The sequence below is a fragment of the Rhinatrema bivittatum genome, unplaced genomic scaffold (genome assembly GCF_901001135.1).
Source record: "Rhinatrema bivittatum unplaced genomic scaffold, aRhiBiv1.1, whole genome shotgun sequence".
In the NCBI taxonomy this organism is placed as follows: Eukaryota; Metazoa; Chordata; class Amphibia; order Gymnophiona; family Rhinatrematidae; genus Rhinatrema; species Rhinatrema bivittatum.
The window spans coordinates 70,430-97,360 of NW_021820955.1; the positions used below are offsets into that span (position 1 = coordinate 70,430).

Here is a 26,931-nt window from a genome sequence, read left to right on the forward strand (position 1 = left end):
TAAAAGAAAGAGTACTGACGGACCAAAGGGTGTGGAGCCAGAATCATGGATAATACCTGAGCCAGTACTGAGCCCTGGGGCTGTAGGCTGTACCATGGAAATAGCATTCTGTGCGCCTAGCGGGATAGGGCAGTGATATCTTTTACAGGGCTGCAGCCCCAGAGTCGTCGTTACCCTACGTTTACCTTTGCACTGCTCCACCAGGTACCGTTTTGCTGACTTCCGGTACGTGTGCCCTGGGACATCGCAGCGTGTAACGAAGGCGGCGGTGTTCCTCCCGGACCTGTGGTCTTGTATGCCCTCCCTCGTGGAATGGGAAGCCCTGTGTCAGCAGAAAGCGGGCAGCAAAGAGGCAGAATCGCCGCCCTCCGCCTCATCGCCGTCGCTGAAGGAGGAGGAAGCAGAAAAGGCAAGCAGACACTCACGCGGGGGGGGGGGGGGGGGGGGTATCGGGAGACTTCCAGCAAGTTGCCCCACTCATTAGAAAATAGCTCCAGAGCAGGTGGGGTTGATCTGTAGATAAGATCCTGGGGGGGTGCTGGAATGTGTCCAGTCTCCTTTTCATTGTGCTGCTGGAATTTGTTTTTGGCGGGGGGGGGGGGGGGGGAGGAGGGGGTGTTGCCACATACATTTTAATACTTTTCAGTGAGGAGTTGCAATTGATATAGAAAATGATAAATAAGAGCAGCCGGAATAATAGCCTGGGGGCTACATAAGCCGGCCCCGCCCATTTCTGCATGAATGCGTATGCAGCCACTGCGGCAGACTAGTAATGAAGAATTGTCTAACAGTAACCGAAGTGTAGACTTAACCTTTCACTGCTATAAGAAGCAGCCTAATACTAGAAAAAGGGATAAAGGTGCAGGATACTGAGAGAAAGGGGAAGAAAAGCATAAAGAGCGTGTCAGCAGCTCCACTGGGTGCTAGTATTCGGGCGGAGAGTGGAGTGGGGGTGGGGGTGGGGGTGGGGAGAAGTTTGAGGGCGGGGCTTTTGTCCTTTGGTTTTTTTTCTTTTCAAGGAAGCCCAAAAATGGAAGCCATATGTTTTATATAGTATTATTCTCTCTTCATTTCCAGGTTTCTCCGTGTCATGCATATGCCTGCATTTAGACAGGTCTTTGTTCTGATAATTTAGCTGGGTTTTGTTGCATTTTGTATGCTTGGCCAATGCGCTTTACAATTACAAAGTCGCAAACAGGAAATGAGCCTTGATTTTTTTTTTTACTAATTTTCAGCATGAAGTTGAGAACCCGGAGGAGGAGAATGTGACTGCCATTGGCTATCCCTCGATTTTTGCCCGCCCACGGCAAGGCTTCAGCTGCACTCTCATGTCCCTCTGGGCCATGTTGGAGTACAGGAAACAGAAGGAGAGGCTCTCCTTCGAGGTAGGGATCATTCTGCGACAGGACTAGCTGAGCTTGGATTCTGGGGGTCTCCTGAGGATCAGCTGAGCTGTGCTAAAGCACCCCCAAATCCCCTATGCCTCCGATCTAGTTTCCCTTTGGCTCCCTTTGTCTGTTGCTGACTGCTCCTCTTGTTGTCCTTAGGTTTCTGTTCTAGTGGAATTCTTTCAGGAGATGTTGCAACGAGATTTTGGTTATAAGATTTACAAGGGTTTGCTGAGTCTGCCAGAGGTGCAGGAGGCAACAGCAGAGGGCAAGAAACCAGAGGTGGAAAAGGAGGAAGAATTACAGGAGCATGTGAAGTCTGAGGAAGAGGTCAGTGTGCCAGCCATGGTGTGGGCAAGTCCTGTACACCCCTATCAACCCTTATTCTTTTCTCTTTACTGACTATTTAGTGCTCAGCATATCACATATACCAATCACTGTGTCCGGCACCGTCATGGCTATAGTGACACATGGTTCTGTGACCCACTCCCTGCTTCTGCAGTGAGTATGATCACTATACCAGTGGCAGAAATTCAAAGCCAGCACTTTAATGGAGGGCCAGCAGGAAGAGTGGGCTGCAGGGGGGCGAACGTGAGGACCTACAGCCACTGGCAATGGAGGGAGGATTCCACTACTACTGGGATGATGGTCTTGGAGGTGGAGAGGAGGAGGAGGAGGGGGATACAGAAAGAAAGTGAAAGGCAGAAGGCATCAGACTTAGAAGAAAAGGAGGCCCACATTTTTTAGTGAGTGTGTATGTTGACCCTATATTAATTTTTTTTTTTGCATAGCTATCTCATTTTGTTTTGGGATTTCATATGGCTGCTTTTTGGATGATAATTGGACGTCAAGGGTTTGAATACCCCGATGAAAAGGCAAATGTTATTTCAGGAAGCTAAAGGCCTGAAAGCTTCTGTGATTTTAATTCAAGAAGCTCACTTGAGGAGAAAAGATGAACATTTGTCGAGGAACAGATCACATTGTTTTATGCTTTCTGTTTTTAAAAGGGAAATAAATACAGTGGGGTGGGGATTTTAATTTTGAAGGATTTGATGGCTGATATTTTTGAGGTGTGAAGAGATATGCTAGGTAGATATTTTTTTAATTAAGATGAAACTTCATTCAGTGATTTACACAAAAGTTAACATTTATACCACTGGTTGTGATCAGGGTGCTTTGTACAAGTTATTAAATATTTTGGGAACTGTTTAGAGGGACAGGTGATTTTAAGGGGGCACTTTCTTTGGACAGTTCTATGGGGACAATTATGTCCTCCAAGTCTGAGAAAAATTGGGACATCTGATTTCAGTTTTGGGTTTAATTGATATGTGGAGAATTTTACATATGTCTATCTGAGATTGCTTTTTATTTCTAAGCCCCATAAGATAAATTCTAGAATTGATTTTTTTTGGTGGATAAATATCTTTGTTTTTGAGGGGGGGGGGGGGGGTTGAATTCAAAAGGCCAAAATTGGGAATATAACCTGGTCTGAGCATGGCCCCAGTTGCATCAGTTGCTCTTATAGACCTCGATTCCGGGAGATTTGGAGGGTGAATGATAGTTTATTAGATGGTGAAGAAATTTGTCATTGCCTGGAGACTGATATGCAAGAATATTTTCAGTTTAATATTAAAGATGATATTAGCCCTCAGAACTGTCATGCAAGGTAAACTGATAGCTTGGATGGTAACAAGGAAAAGGAGGAAAGTTGTATTAAAATACAGGAATATATTCATTCCCTAGGAGGTCTCCATAAGAAGGGTAATGATCCCTCTATCCTGAGGAAATTAGAAGTGGAACAAAGAAAGTTAAAATCACTTTATGTAGAAAAGACTCCCAGAAATTGACTCTGATTAATATCTTATTTTGAATATGGTAATAAAGCAAGAAGGCTGTTAACTTTGAAAGTTTCTATAAATAATTTTCTATAAATAATAACTTTCCTTCAACACACGGCGATAGCCTTTGATCGAATCATTTTCTAGTTCTGAGTCCTTTTTGTTCTTTTGGAATTCTATTTTTATATATTAAAGATATGACTGGCTCTTTTTTATTTGACTACTAAGATTAGGAAACATTTTGCCCAGTTTTATCATAATTAAGAAAGATGTCTCTGTTAATGATACTCTGCTGATGAGTATCTAAGTACTGTAATTCTTCCAGAATTATCCCCCGGGGGACAACTTAATCTCTGGATTTACATGGAGTTTTGACCAAATTTTACAAAAGATTTGGGAACAAGGTTGTGTGGATGCTGGTGTAACTATTTAATTCCTTGTTAAATGAGGGTTTTTTGGCCTCCCTCCACTGTTATTCCGAAAGAGGAAAGAGACGTATTGTGTGGTTCCTATCGACCAATCTCTCTGCTGAATTTAGTCATTAAGGGACTGGTATCCAAAAGCCTTTTAGAGGGATAAGTGAAACGTTATCTGTCTAAATGTCTAAATCGTGTTCCCTGTAAATCGTGATATTAAAAGTGTTATGCAGCTATATTCTAGCCGGATAAATTGGGGGCGTTTTGGGACAGGTAAGAGGCGCTCCAAGGAGGAATGAAGTTAGCTGGATAAGTTAATCGGCTAACTTTGATATTCGAAGTTAGCCAGTTAACCTGTCCCGTTAACTCTGGCTGCGCCGTTGGGCTGGTCTAAAGTTAGCCAGCTATATTCATCTGGCAGTTCCTAAACTTTGGTGCTATTATATGGCAGCCCAATTGAGGCTTCTATTTGATTGGTTCTTTAGGAGGACTAAGCAGTGAGTACTTTTTAGGAGTGCTCCCTTTCGAATATTATTTCGGCTTACATAAGAGACTCCAATGCCCAGGGACACCAACAAATTCTTTTACTACATTGACTAGCAGAATATGGGATTTATGAAAGAAATGGCCAATAGGAGACCATGAATATGTTTATTTCTCACTAGTTCGATTTAATGGTGAATTTTTGCCAGGTGCAGAGAGGGGGGATAAAAATTGGGAATCCGTGGGGCTTTGTTTTATGGGGAAGGCTTGGAGGGGGGAGGGGGGGTTTCAAGGCATGCCCTCCTTTTGAAACTCTTAAGAAGACATTTCATTTATAAGAGAGAGATTTTCCTTTTTGCAACTGAAGCATTTTTTTTTGAAGGAGGGGGAATTAAAAAAGATCTACCTAAAAATTCTACCGTATTTGAAACTCTGGGTATCAAGCCTCCTAGAAATAGAGGCCTTATCTCCAAGTTGTATTCTTTATTAAGCCTTCAGCTATCTCAAAAACCTAAACATATGTTGGCTTAGGAATGAGATTTGAGGTTTGAATTAGATGTGAAAGAATGGGAATTTTGCTTTCTTAAAATTGTAAAGTCTATCTCAGCTAATTAGTAGAAAATGGTATAAAGTACTTTTTAAATGGTATCTTACTTCTAAGCTACATAAAATGTATCCCTTTGTGAGCAGTCTATGTTGGCGCAGGTGCCCTCAGGAAGGCACCTTTTATAATCAGTACTGGGATAATGTGGGAGAGTTTATTAATGCTATAACTACTGGAAATATGAAGTGGGAACCACAAATGTGCTTGCTTGCTGGGAATGCCGCATCCGGATGACCCTTCTATAGTGATGGCTTTGCTCCTTCGGTGTTTTCTTGCAGCGTGCTGTGACATTGCTTTCTAGTGGAAGAAACCTTTTTTGCTCTCCATGGACTCTTTTTCTGCAGCGTATGTGGAGGGTAAATTGAGCGCTATAAAGTATTAATAAAACAAAAAGGAGGGGGGGGGGGGGGGCGGAACCAAGATGGCCGCCTGAGAGAACGCTACTCCTCGCTGCTCAGCAATCTCCTCGAGAATCTTTGGATTTATCGTTTTTTTGGATTTCTTTATCGTCATGCCCGCATAAAAGGAAGGGGATGATTAGAGTTTTTCTGTCTGAACCTAACCTCCCCACTGACCAGCGATTGATTTGTGAGTTTGCGATCCCCACTACAGAACCGAGGGCTGTTAACCCCGCTGGTGAAACAGAGAGGAGCCCTGTTTTCACCTGGGGAAATATCGCTGAGCCCTCCTGACCCACGACAGCAGCTGTTGGCTTCTTCCTCAGGGGACGCTGCCTGCACTGAGGCACCAAGAGGAAGCCGCATCGGATTGCCTCTGTCGGACAGAGCTGTTGGCGTTATGCCTGATCGGGTGCTGACCTCTTCCCCTGCCCAGCGGCTGGAGATCCCCAGGGTGAGTGTTGGTGCTACTCTCCCGTTTACAGCTATTGGGAATGTGTTTGCTGCTGGAGCTGGGACAGTGGGTCAGGTTCCCCAGGAGATTTTGAGACCGGCTGTTATCACGCTAGAATCCCTGTGGGATTTAATAGCAGGTTTGTCTACTACTTTCAAGGAGCAGACCCAATGCTTAGAAACTGTTTCTTCAAAATTGGATATGGTTGCCCGAGACCACCAGCGAATCCTTTTAGATCACTTTAACTCTATTCAGAAGTTGGAGGAAGATGTTAAAAATCTAAAAGACACTAATGCAGCTATTATTCGGGACCGTTTATCCTCTGTTAGGAGGTTGGAATTTTTGGAAAATTCCCTTCGACATTTAAATCTGCGGCTGCTAAATTTCCCAAAGGTGCACTTTGATTGCCTTTAAAAAATATCTGGGTGAGATATTAAAAATTTCCCCGGATTTGGTTCCTGCTACTAAGAAGATTGTTTTCCTCTCTCAGAAGCAAAATTCACCACAGCCTAATATAGAAGGAAATCTCTCCAACTTAACTGAATATTTAGAGAATTCCTCAGTGGAAGATACTGGCAGATTAACTCTGTTAGTTTACTTTTATTTGGAGCAAGATTTAAACCTTGTTATGTGTTCTTATTTCAAGTGTTATAAATATTCCATATCTGGGGGGGGGGGGGGGGGCTTAGTCCGAGTCTATCCAGACTTAGCTAAGACCACCCAGATACGCCGAAAGGCATTTCTGAATATGAGATCTGCAATTATTTCTCTTGGTGCAAGTTTTCTTTTGCGATACCCATGCAAATGCATAATTAAGTTACAGGTTGCTATTTTTTCTTTTTCTTTATATAGGGGTATTATTGTTCTCCTTTTTTCCCCATTCTCCCCTCCCCAATTTCCTCTGATGATGGAGAGTTTGAAAATGTTGTTTTTGAAATGATAACTTTGAAAATAATTGTTTCCTTGTAATATACTCCAAAAATTTCTGTTACAAAGTATTTTTACTTTGTGGTTGTAATGAAAAAGCTTAATAAAAAAAAATGTTTTGCTATTTAGTATTCTTTTATAGCAGGAGCCAACCAGAGTGTGTTCAATGTGGGTGATGCTGTATGGATTATTATTGTCCTTTATGTTATTGATGGAATATGTGCTGGTTGTGTGTGTTTGGGGGGGTTGGGGTAAACAAAATTAAGTTTTTGATGTACTGAGCATGTACAGGACTTCCCACGCAAACACCCGTTCCAGAACTCTCTTTATTCTATAACAAAACTAGTTGAATTCTTGGTATAAGTTGCTGTGCAGGGAGGAGGGCGGGTGTCGCATGGCTTATTCATCCTGCTATCTACAGAAAACACAGTTTTCTGTCGATAAGTAGGCTGTGGAGTCCCAAGCTGAGGCTGCTGTAGACTGTTATATTCCCTGTATGTACCCAGATCAGTCCAGACTCCTGGTTTGCATCCCTACCAGCAGATGGAGACAAACAAAGTTTCACTGACACTGTACTTAACCTAGTGTTCCACTTGCAGTCTCTCAGTATTTTTCTGTCTCCAGTGGATGGTTGATGGTGCAAAACCTGCAGTCTGGAGATATCTGAAAAAAAAAAAAAAAAGAGAAATAGAGAGAATTTCTTTATCCTCCCAGGGGTTTGTGAGGTCCTGGTGGGGCCATCCCCCCTGGTTTTGAGGCGGATGAGCCTCAAAACCAGGGCTCATCCGCCGTGGGGTGGACATCTGGTGGAAATCTGGTGATCCATGACCTTCATCCCCCCATGAGGTAGCGGTGGCCCGGCTGACGGCTCTGCATCTGCAAACTGGAGCGGCAGGGAAGTATTCCTTTTTCTTGTTTGCAAGTGCTAGTGCTTAAAGTTTAAATAAAAAAAAAAAAAAAAGAAAGCCAGTAGCAGAGTCTACCCTTTCATCCTGTGGCTGCGGCTTGACAAGTAATTGAGGGCCAGAGGCAGAAGCTTGTGGCGGCTGTCCAGTGAGTTCCCCGGTGGAAGTAAGCGTTTTCCCACTGTGTGGCCCAACTCACTGGTGCATGCTTCTCGAGGCCACTGGCATGGTGTGCAGCACTTCTTGTCGCGCCTGAGGGGATCGAGCGGTAAACTAAACAGGCAGGGTTTATGCTCCATATGTGTTAAGGGGGACGAAGGCTCTTTGAGGGTCTCTCCTCCTGGGTCCCAATCTGCGTGGTGTCTCAGGTCTCCATGCCTTCAGCGAGTGAGGGGATTTTCAACGTGGGGGTGGCAGCCATTTTGTCTAAGGCAGCAAGACCTTCGGCAGCAGCATGTGGAGCAAGGAGATCCCCTCCAGTGCTGTCTCCTATAGTACCTGAAGTTGCTGATGGCAGGAGCAGTTCCGAGGAAGAAGATTTCCCTCTGGATTCAGCCAGTGTAGTTCCTGGGGATTTTCCCCTGGGGGGAATGAGGATGAGTCCCAGATTTGTTCTACTAATTTTGTCCTCTTGATGCACAAAGCTTATTTGGCAAAAACGGTGGCTGTAGAGCGCAGGAGCAGATCGGGCAGAAACTCTGGGTCCCAGTCTGCGGGGGAAGGGGCAGTTCCGAAAAGCAGCATACAGAAGGGCGCTTGCAGGACTGTGGGCCGGTTTGCAGCACCCTGGAATACGCAGGAGGACACAAATGAATCTGATGACCCTTATGCAGCACTAGGTGAGCCTCCTGGAATAGGGCCTTTGCCAAATGGTTTGACAGATATGGGTGCCATGGATGGAGATCCTGCAGAGGTGCCTGTAGCCCAAGGTCATGAGACTTTTCTGCAGGGATGAACGTTGGCCTTTGATTCCGATGGTGGTCCAAGAACTGGGAATCAAGGTGTTGCGGGAAGAAATCCGACTTGGAGGGTGTGGACCCCGTCCTGGATGGGTTGCGTGGCCCAGCGAAGGCTTTTCCTTTCCACAGATCTGTGAAGAAACTAGTGGATTGGGAGTGGAAAACCCCAGAATCTGGCTTGAGGTTCAGTAGAGCTATGTCCAAGCTTTACCCTTTGCTAGAGGAGACCTTGGAGCTCCTAGCTCTTGCCAAGGTTGATGCCTCAGTTTCAGCAGTCACCAAGAAGACTTTAGAGCAATGACGTTGTAGCATCCTTATGCAGAGGGCCTGTTTGCACTGGGTTCAGCAGTTACAGGAGACACAGTCTGTGGGTGGAGCGCATGGAGGCTGCTGTGGCTTATGGAGCAGATGCCTTTTATGATCTTATAAGAACCATCTCCAGGATCATGATGTTGGAGATATCAGCTAGAAGGTTGCTGTGGTTGAGAAATTGGTCAGCAGATGTGTGGTCCAAAGCTCAGTTAGAGGCTTTGCCTTTCAAGGGCAAGCTCTTATTGAGAGGACCTGGAACAGATTATGAAGCATCTGGGAGAGTCGAAGGTGCATAAGCTGCTAGAGGATAAACCTAGAGGATGGGAAGGATTTCCCTCTAGTCCTAGGTTTAGAGACAGGTGATGATTTTGCCAAGCTAAGGGGTCCAGTGGGCCTCGAAGGCAGCCCGCTGGAACATCTCAGTCTTGGGTTCAGTCCTTTCGTGGTGGCAGGAGACTGACCAAGGACAATGCGAGTGCAGGGGCAGCAAAGGCCTCACAATGAAGCAAGTCTGGTCCACTCTTCGATTCTAGCTGTTAGAGGGTGGCTAATGCTCTTTTTTGAGGAGTGGGACAAAATTACCATGGACCAGTGGGTCTTAAGTATAATAAAAGATGGCTACGCATTAGAATTTGCTCATCCCATTTGAAATGCCTTCATGGTGTCCCTTGCACTCCTCTTGCCAAGTGCGTAGCTGTCCAAGGTATAGTGGACTGCCTGCGGCAACTGGGGGCAATAGTGCTGGTTCCGCAAGCAGAGCAATGAGCGGTGAGGTACTCCATTTACTTTGTGTTGCCAAAGAAAGAGGGGTCCTTTCGCCCAGTTCTGGCCCTCAAGAGGGTGAATGTGGCCCGCAAAGTGCCACGTTTCCATATGGAGACTCAGCATGTTGGTTATCATGCGGTGCGAAAAGGGGAGTTCCTGGCATCTCCAGATTTGATAGAGGCTTATCTACATATAGCCATCAGACAGTAGCACCAGATGTTTCTCCGCTTTATGATTCTAGGAGAATATTTCCAGTTTCGGGCTCTTCCATTCAGTTTGGCAATGGCGCCGTGGACATTTACCAAGGTGATGGTAGTAGTGGTGGTGGCGGCCTTATGGAAGGAAGATGTGCTGGTGCATCCGCAGCAGGACAACTGGCTAATCCGAGCAAGGTCGGAGGAGCTCTGTTGGAAGTCGGTGCAGAAGGTGCTGCAACGATTGCAATCGCTAGGCTAGGTATTGAACTTTGCAAAGAGTCATCTCACCCCCTCCCAGACCCTGGACTAACTAGGGATTCGGTTCAACACGCAGGACGAAAAGGAATTCCTGATGGATGAGAAACTCTCGAAGTTGCAGAGGACAAGTTCGTCATCTTCTGAATTTGGAGGTACTCTCAGGGCGTGGGACTATTTGTAAGTCCTGGTCTCTATGGCTTCTATGTTGGCTTTGGTCCCTTGAGCTTTAGCTCACATGCAGCCTCTTCAGAGGGCTCTCCTATTCAATTGGAATCCGTTATTGGAGGAGTTTCACCTTCCTCTCAGGCTCGAAGGGGAAGGCAGGAGAGCCTCTTTTGGTGGCTTCTGCGTGCCAATCTGGAACGTGGTGTGGAGCTGAAGGTTTCAGATTGGGTGTTGGTTATCACCAATCCCAGCCTTTCGAGCTGGGGAGCGGTATGCCAGGATTGCACAGGGCTCGTGGTTGAAGAAAGAGGCTGTTTCGTCTATCAGTCGATTAGAGATGAGAACAGTCAAATGCGCTTTACTTGCCATTCTGCCATTATTGAGCGGGTGTCTGATCAGAGTCTTGTCAGACAACGCGATGACTGTGGCTTACATCATCCAACAAGGGGGTACTAAGAGATGGGGAGTGGCACAGGAAGTTCAGGAGTTTATTCTTTGGGCAGAACAGCATTTGGAGTGGATAGCGGCCTCTCACATTGCCGGAGTAGACAATGTTCAGGTGGACTTTTTAAGTTGGAGGACATTGGACCCCGGAGAGTGGGAGTTGTCCGTGAGTGCTATGGATCTAATTCACGACAGATGGAGGTTTCCTCATCTGGACTTAATGACCACCAGGGTGAACGCCAAGGCCTCACGTTTTTTCAGCAGGTGAAGAGAGTATGGGGCAGAGGGTGTCGATGCTCTGGTCTTACCTTGGCCCAAAGGAGTTCTGATTTATATGTTTCTTCCATGGCCACTGGTGGGCAAGGTGATATGGCGGATAGAGAAATATCCAGGTGACATGATTCTGGTGGCTCCAGAGTGGCCACGTCGACCATAGTTCACAGATCTCATAAACAGGGCCAAGGCTGCGAAAGAGGGGATATTCTGACCCAGTCATTACCACATTGTTGCAGGCCAGGCATTCTTCCACATATGCAGCATATGTGGACATTTGGAAAGTCTTTGAATCCCGGTGTATGGCCAATGGAATGCAATTTCTGCAGGCTTCAGTACCACATGTTTTTTCTTTTCTTCAAGAGGGATTGATCAAGGGGCTGGCTTATAACTCTTTTAGGGTGCAAGTAGCAGCTTTGAGCTGTCTACAAGGTAGTTTGCAGGGCCATGCTCTGTTGGCGCTTCTGGATGTCATACGTTTCCTATGAGGAGCAAAGAATTTTCAGCTTCTGGTGAGGAAGGCATGTCCGTCCTGGAATCTTAATCTGGTACTTAAAGGTTTGTGTGAGGCTCCATTCAAGCCACTCAGAAGGGCAACTTTGAAGGACTTGACTCTGAAGGTGGTCTTCCTGGTAGTTATATGTTCAGCCAGAAGGATTTCGGAGATCCAGGCTCTGTCGTGTCAGGATCCCTTTCTGCAGATCTTAGAGTCTGGGCTTTTGTTGCATACGGTGCCTTGCTACCTGCCCAAAGTGGTCTCATCTTTTCATGTTAATTGCTGGAGCTTCCAGCGTTTCCGGATTTGGATTCCTCTGGGCCTCATGTAAGGAAACTTATGCTGTTGGATGTGAAGAGGGCATTGTTGCGATATCTAAAAGTTACAAATGATTTTCATAGATCAGACCACCTTTTCGTTCTCTAGAGTGGGCCAAAGAAGGGGTGGCAAGTGACTAAAGCTACGATTGCATCCTGGCTTAAGGAAGCAATTGCTTCGACATATATATCTACGGGTCATTTGGTGCCTGAAGGGTTGAGGGGACACTCGACACTCACTCAGGCGACCTCTTGGGCCGAGGTGCAGCAGGTGTCTCCTCCGGAGATTTGCACGGCAGCTATTTGGAAGTCGCAGCACACGTTTTCCAGACACTATCGCTTGGTTGTCAGGGCTTTGACACCCAGGGGTTTTTGCGAGTGTCCTGCGAGCAGGACTTGCGGGGTCCCACCCAGTTTAGTGGTGCTTAGGTGCATCCCAGAAGTTTGGACTGATCTGGATATGTACGGGGAAAGGAAAATTGGTTCTTACCTGCTAATTTTTGTTCCTGTAGTACCACAGATCAGTCCAGAGACCTAGCCAGTGTATGATGAGGAGAGTCTTCTGCTCGTTCTGTTGTTTGTATGATTGCACAGTTGTTGGTTGTCATGCTGGTTTTTTCTATATCCTTTTTAGGAACAGATTGTGCAATAGAGTTTTCAGTTTTTATGTCACCAGCCTCCTGTTCGTTGGGAGTGGGGTTGGAGGTTAAAGTTTGGCTGTGTAATCTCATCTTGGCTTTGGTAAAGGTCAGTACTGAGGGACCGCAGATGGTACACTAGGTTAAGTACAGTGTCAGTGAAACTCTGTCTCCATCTGCTGACAGGGATGCAAAACCCAAGAGTCTGGACCGATCTGTCATACTACAGGAGCAAACATTAGCAGGTAAGAACCAATTTTCTTTTTGTATCAATTCTTGTTGCTTTTTTTTTTTTTTTTTATGTTTTGCAGTCCGAGCTCCTCCGTGGACAAGCAGCTAGGATTATGATGTGACAAGTTTTAGGATTGTAGTTCCAATTGCACTGTCCCCCGATGCTGCTGTGTCAAGGCAGTAGTGGGATGTGAATGCATTGATGACCAGGTTCCTGTTTGTACCCCAGATCAGTCCAGATAAGTGGGTCCCTAGCAGCGGATAGAGACAGAGAACATAAACTTTGATGCACTGCTACATAACTGAGAGTGCCACCTGTAGTTCCTCAGTATTTCTCTGTCTCCAGCAGATGGTAGAGGTGCAAACCTGCAGTCTGAAAGAGTAGTTTAAAAAAAATGTAGAATAGGAAAGAGAGTATTTTCTAGAGCCAGAAATCAGCTTGGAGTGCTCCCTGAGGTGTTAGGTGCCTTCAAGGACCATCCCTCAGGTGGAGCTGGGCAAGTGGGGGGTTGGTAATCCTTGGACTGTTTCTGACTGCAACATCCTGGGGACATGATAGCCAGGGGTCCTGGCTCCCTCTTTCCCTCGAAGGACTTCTACTCCATGCTGAAGGCTAACAGCAGGAAAGTATACCCTTTTTTCCTCTGGGGTAGGTTTTTTCTTCGAATGATGTGGCTTCTTTAAAATCAAATAAATACAAATAAAAAGGAAGTGGCCGAACTGCTGCTGGGCAATGATTGCTGTGGGGTGAGAAGTTTGTGTTTGCATTCCCAACGAAGCTGGGGAATCCGGGGCTCATCAGAAGTGGAGACCAAGATCGTTGCAGGATTTTCTCCAGCACTCGGCTTGTGTGCGTGTGCCCACGTAGTAGGCTCGATGGCGCCATACTGCCTTCTAATTGTGGCAGAGCTTGTCGGGTTTGTAGCTCACGACGCAGTCAGCTTAATGTGACCATGCTTTGTAGTGTCTGTTCCTCTGGAAGTGAGGGAACCTTCTTGGAGGTTGCAGAGAGACGGAGGGTCACTTGATCGGCAGGGCCCTTGACAGATGCTCCTGGTGGGACTGAGATTGCAGCAGTTTTTGCTGAGACGCATACAAGCAGCAGCACCTGCAGGGTCCGGGGATTCCCCTCCTCCACTTTCCCCGATGTTGCAGTCATCGGGGGACTATTTTGAAGGTGGGGGGGGGGGGGGGGATCTGGATGAAGAACCAGGTGTGGATCCAAAGGAATTTTCAGCAGACTTTGTTCTGCTTCTACACAAAGCCTATTTAGCCAGGCTGGAAGCAGGGGGGAAGCTGCAGTGTCCCTTAAAGCCACTAAGTTCCTCAAAGAAGCCCAAGTTGACCACGGCTGGGGGATCAGGAGCCTTGCTTTGTCACCTGGGGCTGGTGCATCCCTTGTGGGAGGAATAATGATACTGAGGTTTTACAGGATTCAGATGATCCGCAAGTGATGGGAGGTGATCCAAGAGAGGACCTTGCTGAGGGTGATTCAATTGGTGACCCGTGGACAAGTAAGGATGTGGGTGATCTGGATGAGATACCGGTTATGGAAGGAGATGACCCAAGGGTTGTCCAGTTGTTCTGGAAGGAAGAGTTGAGATCAAGGTTATCCAGGAGGATTCTGATAAAGAGGGCATGGACCTGGTTCTGGTTGGACTGCGGGGTCCGCCGAAGGCTTTTCCATTGTCCAAGAAGGTGAAAAAAACTGGTGAACTGGGAGTGGGATTCTCCAGAGGCCGGCTTGAAGGTCAGTAGGGAATAGCGACGTTGTACCTGTTGACGAAAGAGACCTTGAGGCTGCCAAAGGTGGATGCGATAGTCTCATCAGTCATTAAGAAGATGACTATCCCAGTAGGTCTAGAGGTCTAGAACGGGTAGATGTGAATCGGTTATTTACTCTTTCGGATAGTAGAAAGACTAGGGGGCACTCCATGAAGTTAGCATGGGGCACATTTAAAACTAATCGGAGAAAGTTCTTTTTTACTCAACGCACAATTAAACTCTGGAATTTGTTGCCAGAGGATGTGGTTAGTGCAGTTAGTGTAGCTGTGTTTAAAAAAAGGATTGGATAAGTTCTTGGAGGAGAAGTCCATTACCTGCTATTAAGTTCACTTAGAGAATAGCCACTGCCATTAGCAATGGTAACATGGAATAGACTTTTTTTGGGTACTTGCCAGGTTCTTATGGTCTGGATTGGCCACTGTTGGAAACAGGATGCTGGGCTTGATGGACCCTTGGTCTGACCCAGTGTGGCATTTTCTTATGTTCTTCTGTATTTTTACCCATAACCTCAAGACCTAGAGCAATACTATTGAGAAGTAGGGATTTGCTCCAGTTCATGAGGCCTTATTGGCAAGAAAGTTTGGGAAAGAAAGATGTCTTGCCAGTTCCTGGAATTAAAGCTTAACAAACAAACAAAAAAAACCAAAACATGGCAATTATCTTTGTATTGAACTAACTTAAAAACATTCTTGAGTAGTTTTTAGAAGTTTGCATGCACTTGCACAGGTCTGAGCAGAATGAACAAAAGGCATTGCCAAAAAATGTAAGTGAATTATAAAAGATAAGGGTAATGTGAAGGAGAAGAGGGGGGGTTTGATGTGTTAGAGTAGGGGTCAAACGTTTCAAGAGAAGGGCCACATAGGATATTTCAAATCACTGAGAGGGCCAGGAGGGCCTCCTTAGAGTTTGCTGAGCCAGTAGGGAGGTAGGGAGGGACATCCTATGGAATTTGCTTAGAAGGGGTTTTTTTTTTTTTGGGGGGGGGGGCAGGGGCCCATAGCTGACCCTTTCAGTGATTTGAAATGCTGGGGAAAAGGGAAGGCAGGCATCAAGATTCTCAGGGATGTACGGGTTTGGCAGATAGCGTCCGTAATAATAATTATAGATTTCTCCAAATTTAGCAACCCCAGCAGCCTTGCCTCCTGCCCCAGTATCTACCCACCCAGGGGGTGGGGAGACAGGCGGATGGATGGCAGAATGATGTGTTTGTGTGTAGTTCACAATCTCTCACTCACACCCCCCATGCACTCATTCCCTCCTCTCTTGCAATGTGCCTTGTTCGTGGTATGAACAAATAACTCCCTGGAGACCCTAATCCATCAGAGAGATACTCTGTCTTAATATTTGGTTTATAATAAAGAGGATTTCTGCTCTCAGTGCCTCCAAAGCTTGCATCCTTAGGGGAGTGGTGTCCATGCCTCCCTCCTCAACAGCTCCTAAGAGAAGGTGGTGCGATTGGGAACCCCCATTCTTGTCTGGCTTTCCCTGGCAACCCCACAGAATTCACAGATTGGTTCACCATTGCCTTATTCCCTATAACCTGCACCTTCCACCACAGTGACTAAAAACTCCTTATGGCTGTGCTGCAGCCTCTCTTCCCTGTCTTTGGCCCAAGCAGCACAAATATCAGCAATGTATGATATGATGCAGCCGATCAGTGGTGGTCATGCCCTGCCCATGCTGCTGTGAAATGCTGTCACTTGTACTTCTGATTTCAAGTATCTAGCTGAGTTTGTGGAAGTAGTGGACTGTAATCCTGTCACTATTACTGCAGGCCAAATCAAGCTTCTTCTGTCTTTACTGCTATGGGCCAGATGGAATTCAGCCAAGGGCCACATCCAGCCCTCTGGCCATAGTTTCGGAACCTCTGTGTTACAGTGATAAGGTGACAGAGAAGCAGTGCAACTATTTCTGATCGTGAGGTACAAAAAACCTAAATCCTTGTTTGGGCATTAGGAAGGAAGTGCTAACTCCCGAAAGCTAGTCAGGAAATATATTGTTAGTTCAATAACAAGGCAATCACTCTATCATTTTTGTTTGTTAATCTTTATTTACATGCTCGAGTGAACTAACTTGGCAACAACACTAGTTTTATCTAAGAAAATATAAGGTATGCATGAATATTGATTTGTTCAAGCACTGACAGGCTGATACAGAAAAATGCGCAGGAGAGCTGGCGAGTGCCCGCTCTCCCTGCGCGCGCACAGGCCACTCTCCTGGGCGTGAAATTCAGGAGAGTGGCCTATGTAAATTAGGGCCCGCGGTAAAAGGCGCTAGGGACACTAGCGCGTCCCTAGCACCTCCTTTTTGTCAGGAGCGGCATCGGTTCTCAAACCCGCTGACAGCCACGGGTTCGGAAAACGGACGCCGGCATAATTGAGTGTCCGTCTTACGGGCCGCAGGCCGATTTTTTTTTTTTTTAATTTTTTACTTTTTTTTAATTTTTGGGGCCTCCGACTTAATATCGCCATGATATTAAGTCGGAGGGTGTACAGAAAAGCAGTTTTTTCTGCTTTTCTGTACACTTCCCTGGCGCCGGCAGAAATTAACGCCTACCTTTGGATAGGCGCTAATTTCTGAAAGTAAAATGTGCGGCTTGGCTGCACATTTTATTTTCTGTATCACGCGGGAATAACTAATAGGGCCATCAACATGCATTTGCATGTTGTGGGTGCTATTAGTTTCGGGGGGGGGGGGGGAGGTTTGGACACGCGTTTTTGACGCGCTATTACCCCTTACTGTATAAGGGGTAAAGCTAGCGCGTCAAAATTGCGCGTCCAAACCTGGGATAACAGTGCGTTCCACCGGAGCGCACCGTACTGTATCGGCCTGTAAGTTTCTACAATCAGACAAGGTTTGTAACAGGTTGCCTCAAAGATGGCGGACTCCCATGGCCTATTTCTTCTAGAAAAGCAAGGTCTGTACAATACGACATTCTGACACAGTTTATATTTTGTACTTTAGATAAAATAAGGGTTTCAGGAATTGAATGACTGTTCTGACCTATGCAGTGTTTTGTTACATATAATCTTCCCCAAAGTAGGAGCATATTATTAAAATAAAACCCCAACCAAATAAACAAGGACACTTTGATACCATAAATTGCCATCGCTTGAGAGAGGCATTATGGGTAAACATTAGATGATAGCACCATATAATGGTTGTGCCCAAAATTGATGTAAGCTTTGCTTAGGTGATTAATGTCAGCAGCACCCGTTAGCCATTGCTTCAGTCATGCTGGGCAGTGTCCCATGGCTCATGTTCCAGTCATGCCAGGAGGCATCTCACGTTCTCTTTCCTCTCCCCCACCCCCTCAGCTGGAGACGGTGGAGAGCATGGAGTCGTCGGTGCTGAAGACAGACAATGGCAATGTAGCCTCCAAGAAGGAGGCCCCACCCAGAGAGAGAGTCACCACCACAGATTCCGCTGACGAGCTCTGCATGTTGAGCCTCGATGATGATGTCTTGCACTTGGAAGAGGAGGAAGAACAGGATGGCTTTGGTATGCTTATTTTACCAGAGGACAGCTAGGGCAAATATTACTAAAATGCAGTTCAGTTTTTCAGAGCATTACCCATGGAGTGTTCTTTCAAGGATTAGACAGCTGAAAAGAGCCATTTTCTATCTCCAGAAATGGCAGAAAAATGTTATAAATGAAATAAATAAATAATAGAACCTGAACTTTATTCTGTAAATTTCTATCATTTTCTCCGATTCATGACTGTTGAGCATCTTGTATTTTTACTGCTTACTTGGAGTCTTCTATCATTGTTTTCGGTTCCTGGTGTGTGAAGGGTTAATGAAGTAGATTTAATATTGCTAGAGATATACCAACTCTTCTCAAAAGTCATCCAGTTAAAAAATAGCCTTGTTTCATTTCAGGCTGTAAACTGGAAGATGCTGAGCTGAAGTCGAATGCTTCAAATCAGTCAGAAATGGAGATTTCTTCTCATCATGAGATGGTCAGTGAGTTTCTTAATCCTTTTGATACAGCATCTTCTGTACAATGTATTCTGTAGCTTGTTAGTCTGTTATGTGGCCTCTTGCTTGATCTGCAGCTTGGTGATGGAGAGCTCTGGCTGAGTGTTTACTGAGACGGGTGCTGGTTTTGAAAGCTGTCTTGTCAAGTTGGTGCTTTGGATCAGATTAGCATCTTCATGTATTATGTGTGAACCCAACCTTGAAGAATATCCTGCCCATTGCAAAAACATATATGATAATGTATGTTCTTGTGTTTTTGGGGTGGCTTTATTTTACAGGAGAAAGACTCCTCACCAACCGCAGTCCTCCCCTTGGAAGCTCTTCTAGGCTTTGTCTACTTTGACCAGAATTTTTGTGGTTACATTCAGAGACGGGATCTGGAAAAACTCTTCCTTACGTTGGGGCTACACCTCTCTACAGAGCAGGTACTGCATAGCTCATAAATCCTGCTGCCTGGATAATCTGCTGCACAAAAACTCCACAGCTATTGCCCCACTTGCTATTTCTTCCTTTATTCATCCGTTTCTAACACTTCAAGTCCCCCCGACTCTCACTGATGCCCTGAGGAAGCCACTATTGAATTCTGTCTTGTTGGAAGCAGAAAGCTGTATGTTCTAACTTTGGTTCAGCAGGTAAATTTGTGTATGTTTGATCAGAGCTTCCCAAACATCTCCTGGTGGCCCCACAATGAATACACGTGAAATACTTTTGCATACATTGGAGACCCAGGATATACAAATGTATCTTATGTATGTTCATTGCAGACATCCTGAAAATCCACCTGGCTGTGGGGTCACTAGCCTTGTCTCTGTGTGGTGGAGTTCCAACTCTTTGGGGAGAATATATGATGTTATAGAGTGCTGAGGGATTCATAACTCACTAAAGATGCTGCACTGGTGCAGCATCTTTAGTAAAAAAACATAATTCCCTGTAAGTACCCAGAACAGTCCAGACTCCTGGGTTTTGCCTCCCTGCCAGTAGATGGAGACAGAGAAAATTTTACTGACGCTGCTACTTTACCATGAGTGCCACCTGCAGTTCCTCAGTATTTCTGTCTCCAGCAGATGGTAGATGGTGCAAAACCTGCAGTTCTGCAGTCTGGACAATTTTTTCTTTTTTAGCCTTCCTCCGGGGGTGTGTGTGTGTGTTTGAATCCTAGTGGGTTCTTCCCTGTCCGGTTGAGGTGGACAAACTGAGGGTTGGTGACTCTTTTGAGTGCTCGGTCCGTGCTCCCGTGGGGTGTAAATCTGATTGTCCAGATCCCTCCCCTTCACAAGGCTGCTGAAGCGGCTGCAAGCTCAGGATATTCTTTTAATCTGAGGCAGTCTAATCCTCTTTGAAGCCTCTGTTTCCCAGTTTTGGGGAGAGGAATAAGTTTAAAAAAAAAGAGCTTAAGGCAGTAACACAGCTCTGCTGTGCGGGCAGCTTCCTCCTTATTGCTTTGATGGCTGGTGTGTTTATTTTTTATATTTGGGGCTAATCTTGTGCTGCGGTAGGTTTTTTTCCCCCTTTTGTGCTCTCAGGCAGCTTTCTCCATGATCGCGATGGGCCGCGGGCCAGCTTGCTGTGCATGCAGCTCGGTGCGGTTGCGTCTCAACCTGCTTGGTTTGTGCACTGGATGTTCTGAGGGCGGGGAGGGTACCTCTGAGGGCCCAGCAAGCATGAAAAAGTGTTGGAGGACCACTGCTCCCACTCCTGCGTTGCTCTGGGGTTTGAGCTGGGGTGCCGAACCCTTCCCGCTCAGCGCAGGAACGGCGACTATTTTGGATTTGCTTTCAGCCATTCCTGCACCATCGGGGAGGGAGATGTTCCCCCAAGTTTGTCTCCGGCCCGTTTTGTCTCCAAGCGCGACCAGGGAATTCAGACTTGGTAGAGGGGCTCATACCTGTCGTCCCTAGCTCCTATCCGGCGGGGGCTGGGATATCAGCACGGTTTTCAGCGGATTTTGTGTTGCTGCTACATGAGGCTTATCTTGCCAAGCAGCAGGCAGCTTGTGCTGGTGTGGATTCTCAGTCCCAGTCACCTGAAGGGTGTGCTGTAGAGCCAAGGCAGGATCGTTCTATTAGAAAACATGTTTCCTCTGACCAGATTGTTGGGTCCTCTTTTGGGATCAGGGTCAGGTAGAGATGAGTTGGATGATTCTGACGATGACCCAGTTGGGACAGGGAGGCCTCCTGGCCTGGATTTACCAGTGGCAGGAGGTATGGGTCAGGGGGGTGGACCAGAGGGAATCCCAGTTCCTGAAGGGGATGACCCAAAGGTTGTCCGTCTTTTTAGGAAGGAAGAGCTAGATGCCTTACTTCCTCAGGCGATTCAGGTGCTTGGGTTAAAATTCTCCATGAGGACTCTGATTTGGAGGGTGCGGATCCGGTCCTGGATGGGATGCGGGATCCCCGATAGGCTTGCCATATCATAAATCGGTAAGGAAGCTGGTGGAAGCAGAGTGGGGAGCTCCCGATTCCAGCTTACAGGTGGGAATGGCCATGGCGAAGCTTTATCCATTGTCGGAACAGACGTTAGAACTTTTTGCCCTTACTAAAGTCTATGCTGCAATTTCGGCGGTCACCAAAAAGACGACTATCCAAGGTGAAGGAACTCTGGCCTAAGGTGTTACCTGGGTTGGAACAGGCTAATTCTATATCTGCACCTCGGATGGTTCCAGTAATTCCTGCTGTGGATAAAGATGAATCGATGCAACTTGGTCATGGACATTTTACTTTCAAAGAGAGAAGAATTCGGAAGAAGCGCGGCCTCTGCATGTACTGTGGTCAAGTCCGGCCATGATGGCTCTGCATGCCCCATTTGTCCGGAGATCGGACAGGGCCTAAGTCCTGCAGAAGGACCGTTCTTAGGCCATACTGCAACTTCTCCTCCGCTTTCTCTTCCAGTCTCTTTGATCTACGGACCAATCACGGTTCAGACCCCTGCCCTGGTGGACTCAGGGGCAGGAGGCAACTTCATTCTCAGACGACTAGTGGAATATTTGAAGATCTCCCTCATCAAGTTGAAAGATCCACTACTGTTATCCTAAATTTGTGGAGAACCCTTACCGGAAGACGTGACTTGCCAAACCGTTTCAGTTACTCTCCGCACCGGAGCTCTCCATACAGAATCTCTCTCCTTTGTATTGGAAAAGGCCATGCACCCTATCGTCCTGGGGTTACCCTGGTTACAAATGCACCAACCCCAATTTGACTGGGCAGCCTTGGAGCTCTCCCGCTGGGGCCCAGAATGTCATGGGAGGTGTCTTCAGGAGATTTCACCTATCTTGTGCATGCCTACGACTCCAGTGATGCCAGGGCTGCCTCCCCAATATGCATCCTTCAGGGATGTATTCTCCAAAGAAGCAGCTGACATTCTTCCTCCACATAGGCCCTATGACTGTGCCATAAGACTGAAGCCCAACACTGAGCCACCGAAGGGAAGAGTGTACTCTCTTTCAGCTCTTAAGAATAAAGCAATGTCGGAATACATTGAAGAAAATCTCCAGAAGGGCTTTATCTGACCATCAAAGTCGCCAGCCGGCGCAGGCTTTTTTTTTTTTTGTGGAGAAGAAGGACGGTACCCTAGGCCCATGTATCGATTATCGAGCTGTTTGACCGGCTGCAAGGGGCCAAGATATTTTCAAAGCTTGACCTGAAGGGGGCCTACAACCTCATTCGCATTCGGAGCGGCGATGAATGGAAAGCAGCTTTCAATACGTGAGACAGCCAATTCGAGTATCTAGTAATGCCGTTCGGGTTGTGCAGTGCACCCGCCATTTTCCAAAATATGATGAATGACATCTTGCGGGATCTGCTGTATAAGAACGTTGTGGTCTACCTGGACGATATACTCATCTTCTCCCAGGATTTGGACACCCACATTACAGACGTCCAGCAAGTACTCTACCGTCTTCATGAACACCGGCTGTACGCCAAACTCTCTAAGTGTGAATTCCACAAAGACTCAGTGCCTTTTCTAGGCTACATCATGTCAAAAGAAGGCTTCCAAATGGACCCTCACAAGCTTGAAAGTATCAAGAATTGGTCCCAACCCACCAGCTTGAAGGCTTTTAGGCCTACTATCAAAAAGGATACCTATTCCTACGTGGCATCCTGCACCAATTGTGCTAAGAACAAACCTGCTTCTGGACAACCGTGGGGTCAGATGCAACACTGCCAGTTCTGGATCAGCCCTGGTCGCACATCGCTACTGACTTTGTAGTCGATTTACCTTCTTCCGGAGGAATGAATACCATCTAGGTGACTGTGGATCGATTTAGCAAGATGGCACACTTTGTGGCGCTCCCTGGCCTACCCTCAGCCTTGGAGCTTGCAAAGCTCTTCATAAAGCACATATTCCGCCTCCATAGACTATCTTCTCACATCATATCTGACCGTGGGTCCCAATTCACGGCACGATTCTGGAAGGCCTTGTGCAAGTTGTTCGACATCATTCTAGACTCTACTTCAGCCTACCATCCGCAGTCAAATGGCCAAACGGAGCGGATGAATCGTACCATGAAGCAGTTCATGCGAGCCTATGTCACGTCACGACAGAACAACTGGACCGAATTTCTTCCATAGGCTGAATTTGCCATCAACTCTCATCCAGCAACATCTACTGGATTATCACTTTTTGAAGTGGTTTATGGACGTTCTCCAACACTGCCACCTCCACTGAAACGCTCAGTGATGTTCCCAGCAACTCAATCCACTGCTGATGATATCCATAAACTGTGGGTTCGGACAAAGGACATGCTGATCAAAGTGAGTGACTGTGCTAAGAAGTACTACGATGCGCACCATTTGCAAGCCCCAGTCTTCAAACCAGGAGAAAAGGTCTGGTTGTCAACCAAGCACCTCAGACTTAAGCTACCCTCCTCTCGGTTTTCTCCTCGCCTCGTGGGACCATTCTCAGTCCTTCAGTGTATTGGCAAAGTCTCCTACTGTCTGAAACTACCACCTGGTCTCAACATCCATAATGCTTTCCACGTTTCACTTCTGAAACCACTCATACTCAGCGAATTTTCTTCCAAACCTCAAGATCCACCTGTCATCAATGCAGAAGACGACTTAGAATTCAAAGTTGAAGAGGTCCTGGATGTTTGTAAGAGAGGCAATACTTTTGAATACCTTCTAAAGTGGGAAGGTTTTGGCCCCGAAGAAAACTCTTGGGAGCCTCATGGGCGTCCCCCTGAGATGATATAATCAGTACCGGATATATAAGGTCTTAGAAATTGCTAACTAATCGAGTTAGCAAGGGTTACTCTACCTAAGCTACTCTGCCTCCTTGGATTTACCAGGGGTATCCGCTCCTCGGGGGCTTCGCTTTCTCTTTGTTTTTCAGGTCACAGTCAGGAACCGGCACTCGCTCCTCGAGGGCCCATGTTCCCGGACTGGTTGCTGAATACCCTTTCTGCCTGGAAGTCATTGCTGCCTACTACATCAGTGAGTTATCTTCTCTCTCTCAGAGCTTTCTCTGGAACCAGGTACTCGCTCCTCGAGGACCTAACCTATTCCAACACCTGGACTACTTCTAGAGACTATTGTGTGAGTGTTACCATCAAGGCTCTGTTCCTGAACTCTGCATACCCTGCCTACTCACTAAATTCAGTTTATCTACAGCTCAGTTATCCAGGATCGCTGTTCCAGTACCTGAGGGACTACAGCCCTGCTGGGCACTTCCAGCTCACTACTGCCACCTCTGGTGGTTCAACATACTGTTTAATAAAAGAACTAGTGTGTGTCTGTCTCCATACTCTGAGCCTGACCTGTGGTCCCTCTCGGGATCTTCCCCCAGGGGCGTGGTCATCTGCCACCGGCCCAAGGATTCATCCACAACTACCTCAAACATCCAATCCAAGCACTAACATTTTGTCTTTTCTTCAAGAAGGTCTGGCCAAAAGGTTGTCTTTCAGCTCTCTTAAAGTCCAGGTGGCAGCTCTGGGTTGTCTTTGTGGCAAAATAGAAGGCTGTACTATTTCTACCCATCCAGATGTTATTTGGTTCCTTAAAGAGACAAAGAATTTACGTCCGCTGATACGGAGGATTTATTCATCCTGGAATCTTAATCTTGTCCTCAGAGGTTTGTGTGAGATTCCCTTTGAACTGCTCCAAAGGGCGACACTTAAGGATTTGACTCTTAATGTTGTCTTTCTGGTGGCTGAATGTTCGGCTAGGAGAATATCTGAGTTGCAAACTTTGTCTTGCTGTGATCCATTCTTTCAGATTTTGAACTCGGGGGTGTTGTTGAGGACAGTACCTTCCTTTTTACCTAAAGTATTGGCGTTTCACTTGAATCAAACAGTAGAGCTCTCAGCTTTTCCGGAGGTGGATGCCTCTGCTCCTCATATGAGGGAGCTCTAGTTGTTAGATGTGAGGAGAGCTTTGTTAAGGTATCTCAAGGTAACTAATGACTTCAGGAGGTCATATCACCTTTTTGTCCCGTGGAGCAGTCTGAATAGAAGTTTCAAAGCATCAAAGACTACTATTGCACAGTGGCTTAAGGAGGCTTTTGGTTCCGCTTACATTACTAGTGGTCGTCCGGTTCCGGAGGGTTTGCGTGCTCATTCTACGCGTTCTCAGGTGGCCTCGTGGGTGGAAGCTCAGCTTATTTCTCCTCAGGAGATTTTCAGGACAGTGACTGGGAAGTCGCTACATTTTATTTATTTATTTTAATTATTTAGAGCTTTTCTGTACCGACATTCATAAAACATATCACATCGGTTTACATAGAACTTGGGTTACTTAACCCAGAAGCAGAAAGCAAAGTTACAAGAAAGCTAAGAAGTGGAAGGAGACAGAGATAGGTAGAGATAAGAGGGGTACCAGAGAGGGGTAGGGGTGAAAGAGTATGAAGGTTTCATTATACAGAGGAATTTATAAGTGATTGTAAAAAAACAAAAAACAAAAAGGGTTATATGCAACAGGTTAAAAATGTCGAGGATTATATACAAGGAATATATAAATATATATGCAGTGGTTAAGTGGCAGAGGGAGCTATTCGGAGGGGAGGAGGAAAGAAAGGGGGGCTGAGGGAGGGAGGCGGGAGGAGAGGAGGAAGATGCTTCCTCTTAAGATCTGTGACTGAGAAGAGGCTACATACTTTTGCAAGGCACTATCGCCAAGATGTGGGAGATATGGGTTCCCCATCTTTTGGTGAAAGTGTTCTGTGAGCGGGACTCTCCAGGTCCCACCCTGAGGAACTTTGGTACATCCCAGGAGTCTGGACTGATCTGGGTTCGTATAGGGAAAGGAAAATTGGTTCTGCTAATTTTTGTTCCTGTAGTACCACGGATCAGTCCAGAACCTGCCCATGCTGTTGAAGGGGAGAGTTGTCTGCTTGTAGCATGAAGTACAGTATTGTTGAAGAGTGTGTTAAAGTTTTCTAAATTTTTGGTGGTTCAAATTTTTGCTTGGGTACAGATTAATTCTGAGGAACTGCACGTGGAACATGTGGTAAAGTAGCAGCATCAGTAAAACTTTCTCCATCTGCTGGCAGGGCGGCAAAACCCAGGAATCTGGACTGATCTGTGGTACTACAGAAATGAAAATTAGGTAAGAACCAATTTTCCTTTAGTAAAATGTCTAAACCCACAATAGTGCTGCAAGTATTCCTTCACTCAGGTATCTGTATGTTTTGGTCACAGGTCAAGATTTTGGTGAATAAGGTGGTGCCACGGTATGTATGCTATTACAGGACTCTCCAGTTCAACCAGGAAAACTTGGATGTTAATAGCAGTGAACACATCCCCGAGGATGGCCTCTGTGGTAGGTGGAGATTCAGATTATAACCAGGAATGCTAAGAGCTCTACTCAACTTTCCCCCTTAGTACACAGCCACTTTCGTTTCACACCACGTTCATGCTGACATGTGCCTTCACATCTGCCCAAAAAGAAATATGCAAGAATATGTATGTAAAGGGAAGCCTAAAATTTGAACATGGAATGTGAATGTCCTCCTATAGACTGCAAGTTGGCTGGTCCCTACAGGGGTGGAATGACTGTGTGAGGCAAAGTGCAGAAGTAACAGACATATTGAGTGATCAGATCTAGCCACTCATCTAATCTCATAATCCCTGTGCTGCTGATAGTACAGTTTTAATGCCCTCGGCAGACATGGTGCGTGGGATGAGCTGAAGAGGGTGTTTCAGACATCAGAGAACATGGAGATGGAATTGTTTCCTTTTGCTTCAGTGAAAGTCATCTTTAATTCTGCAAATTTTATAGAAACCAAGCTGGCCCAGATTACTATAGAAGGGAAGTGGATAGAGCAGGAAGGTGCATTCCATGTGGGTGTCAGATGGACAGATTTCCTGCATAGTGTTCCATTAACTGGATGGCAAAAGGGAACACATTTAACTCTCATTTCTCTCTTGCAGGAAACCTTTCTCTCCTTCCTCCCACATCAGGGCCTGCAGTCCCAGCAGTGCAGCAAGCACCAGCAGAGCAGCAGGATCTGCTGCCTTATAATGGCACACTGATAAATGTGAGAAACCTGCTGGAAAAAACGGAGCAGACAGAAAATGGACGTTTACAGCTAGAGAATAAAATCCATTCTCTGGAAAACAAACTAGGTAAGTGCTGGGAAGCACCGTGTGCAAATAAGATAGGGTGGACGAATTCTTCTCCTTTCCAACTGTCTCACCTTTGGGTTTTTACTGGAGAGGAGTCATCTAGATTCTTTTATGAGGGTCTGTTGTGGTGGGGGGGGG

The 26,931-nt window shown here is 46.2% G+C and overlaps 1 protein-coding gene across 3 annotated transcripts in view; it reads left to right on the forward strand.

Moving 5' to 3' along the window:
• LOC115082327 (cell cycle and apoptosis regulator protein 2-like) overlaps positions 1-26,931 on the forward strand; it is a 100,567-nt gene that overhangs the window by 53,217 nt on the left and 20,419 nt on the right. For all 3 annotated transcript variants that reach the window (XM_029586564.1, XM_029586566.1, XM_029586565.1), the window contains exons 12-19: positions 205-409; positions 1,236-1,385; positions 1,548-1,718; positions 17,571-17,754; positions 18,135-18,214; positions 18,512-18,658; positions 25,867-25,987; positions 26,599-26,793. In XM_029586564.1, coding sequence (XP_029442424.1) covers positions 205-409; positions 1,236-1,385; positions 1,548-1,718; positions 17,571-17,754; positions 18,135-18,214; positions 18,512-18,658; positions 25,867-25,987; positions 26,599-26,793 — 1,253 coding nt within the window. The remainder of the gene's footprint in view (positions 1-204; positions 410-1,235; positions 1,386-1,547; positions 1,719-17,570; positions 17,755-18,134; positions 18,215-18,511; positions 18,659-25,866; positions 25,988-26,598; positions 26,794-26,931) is intronic.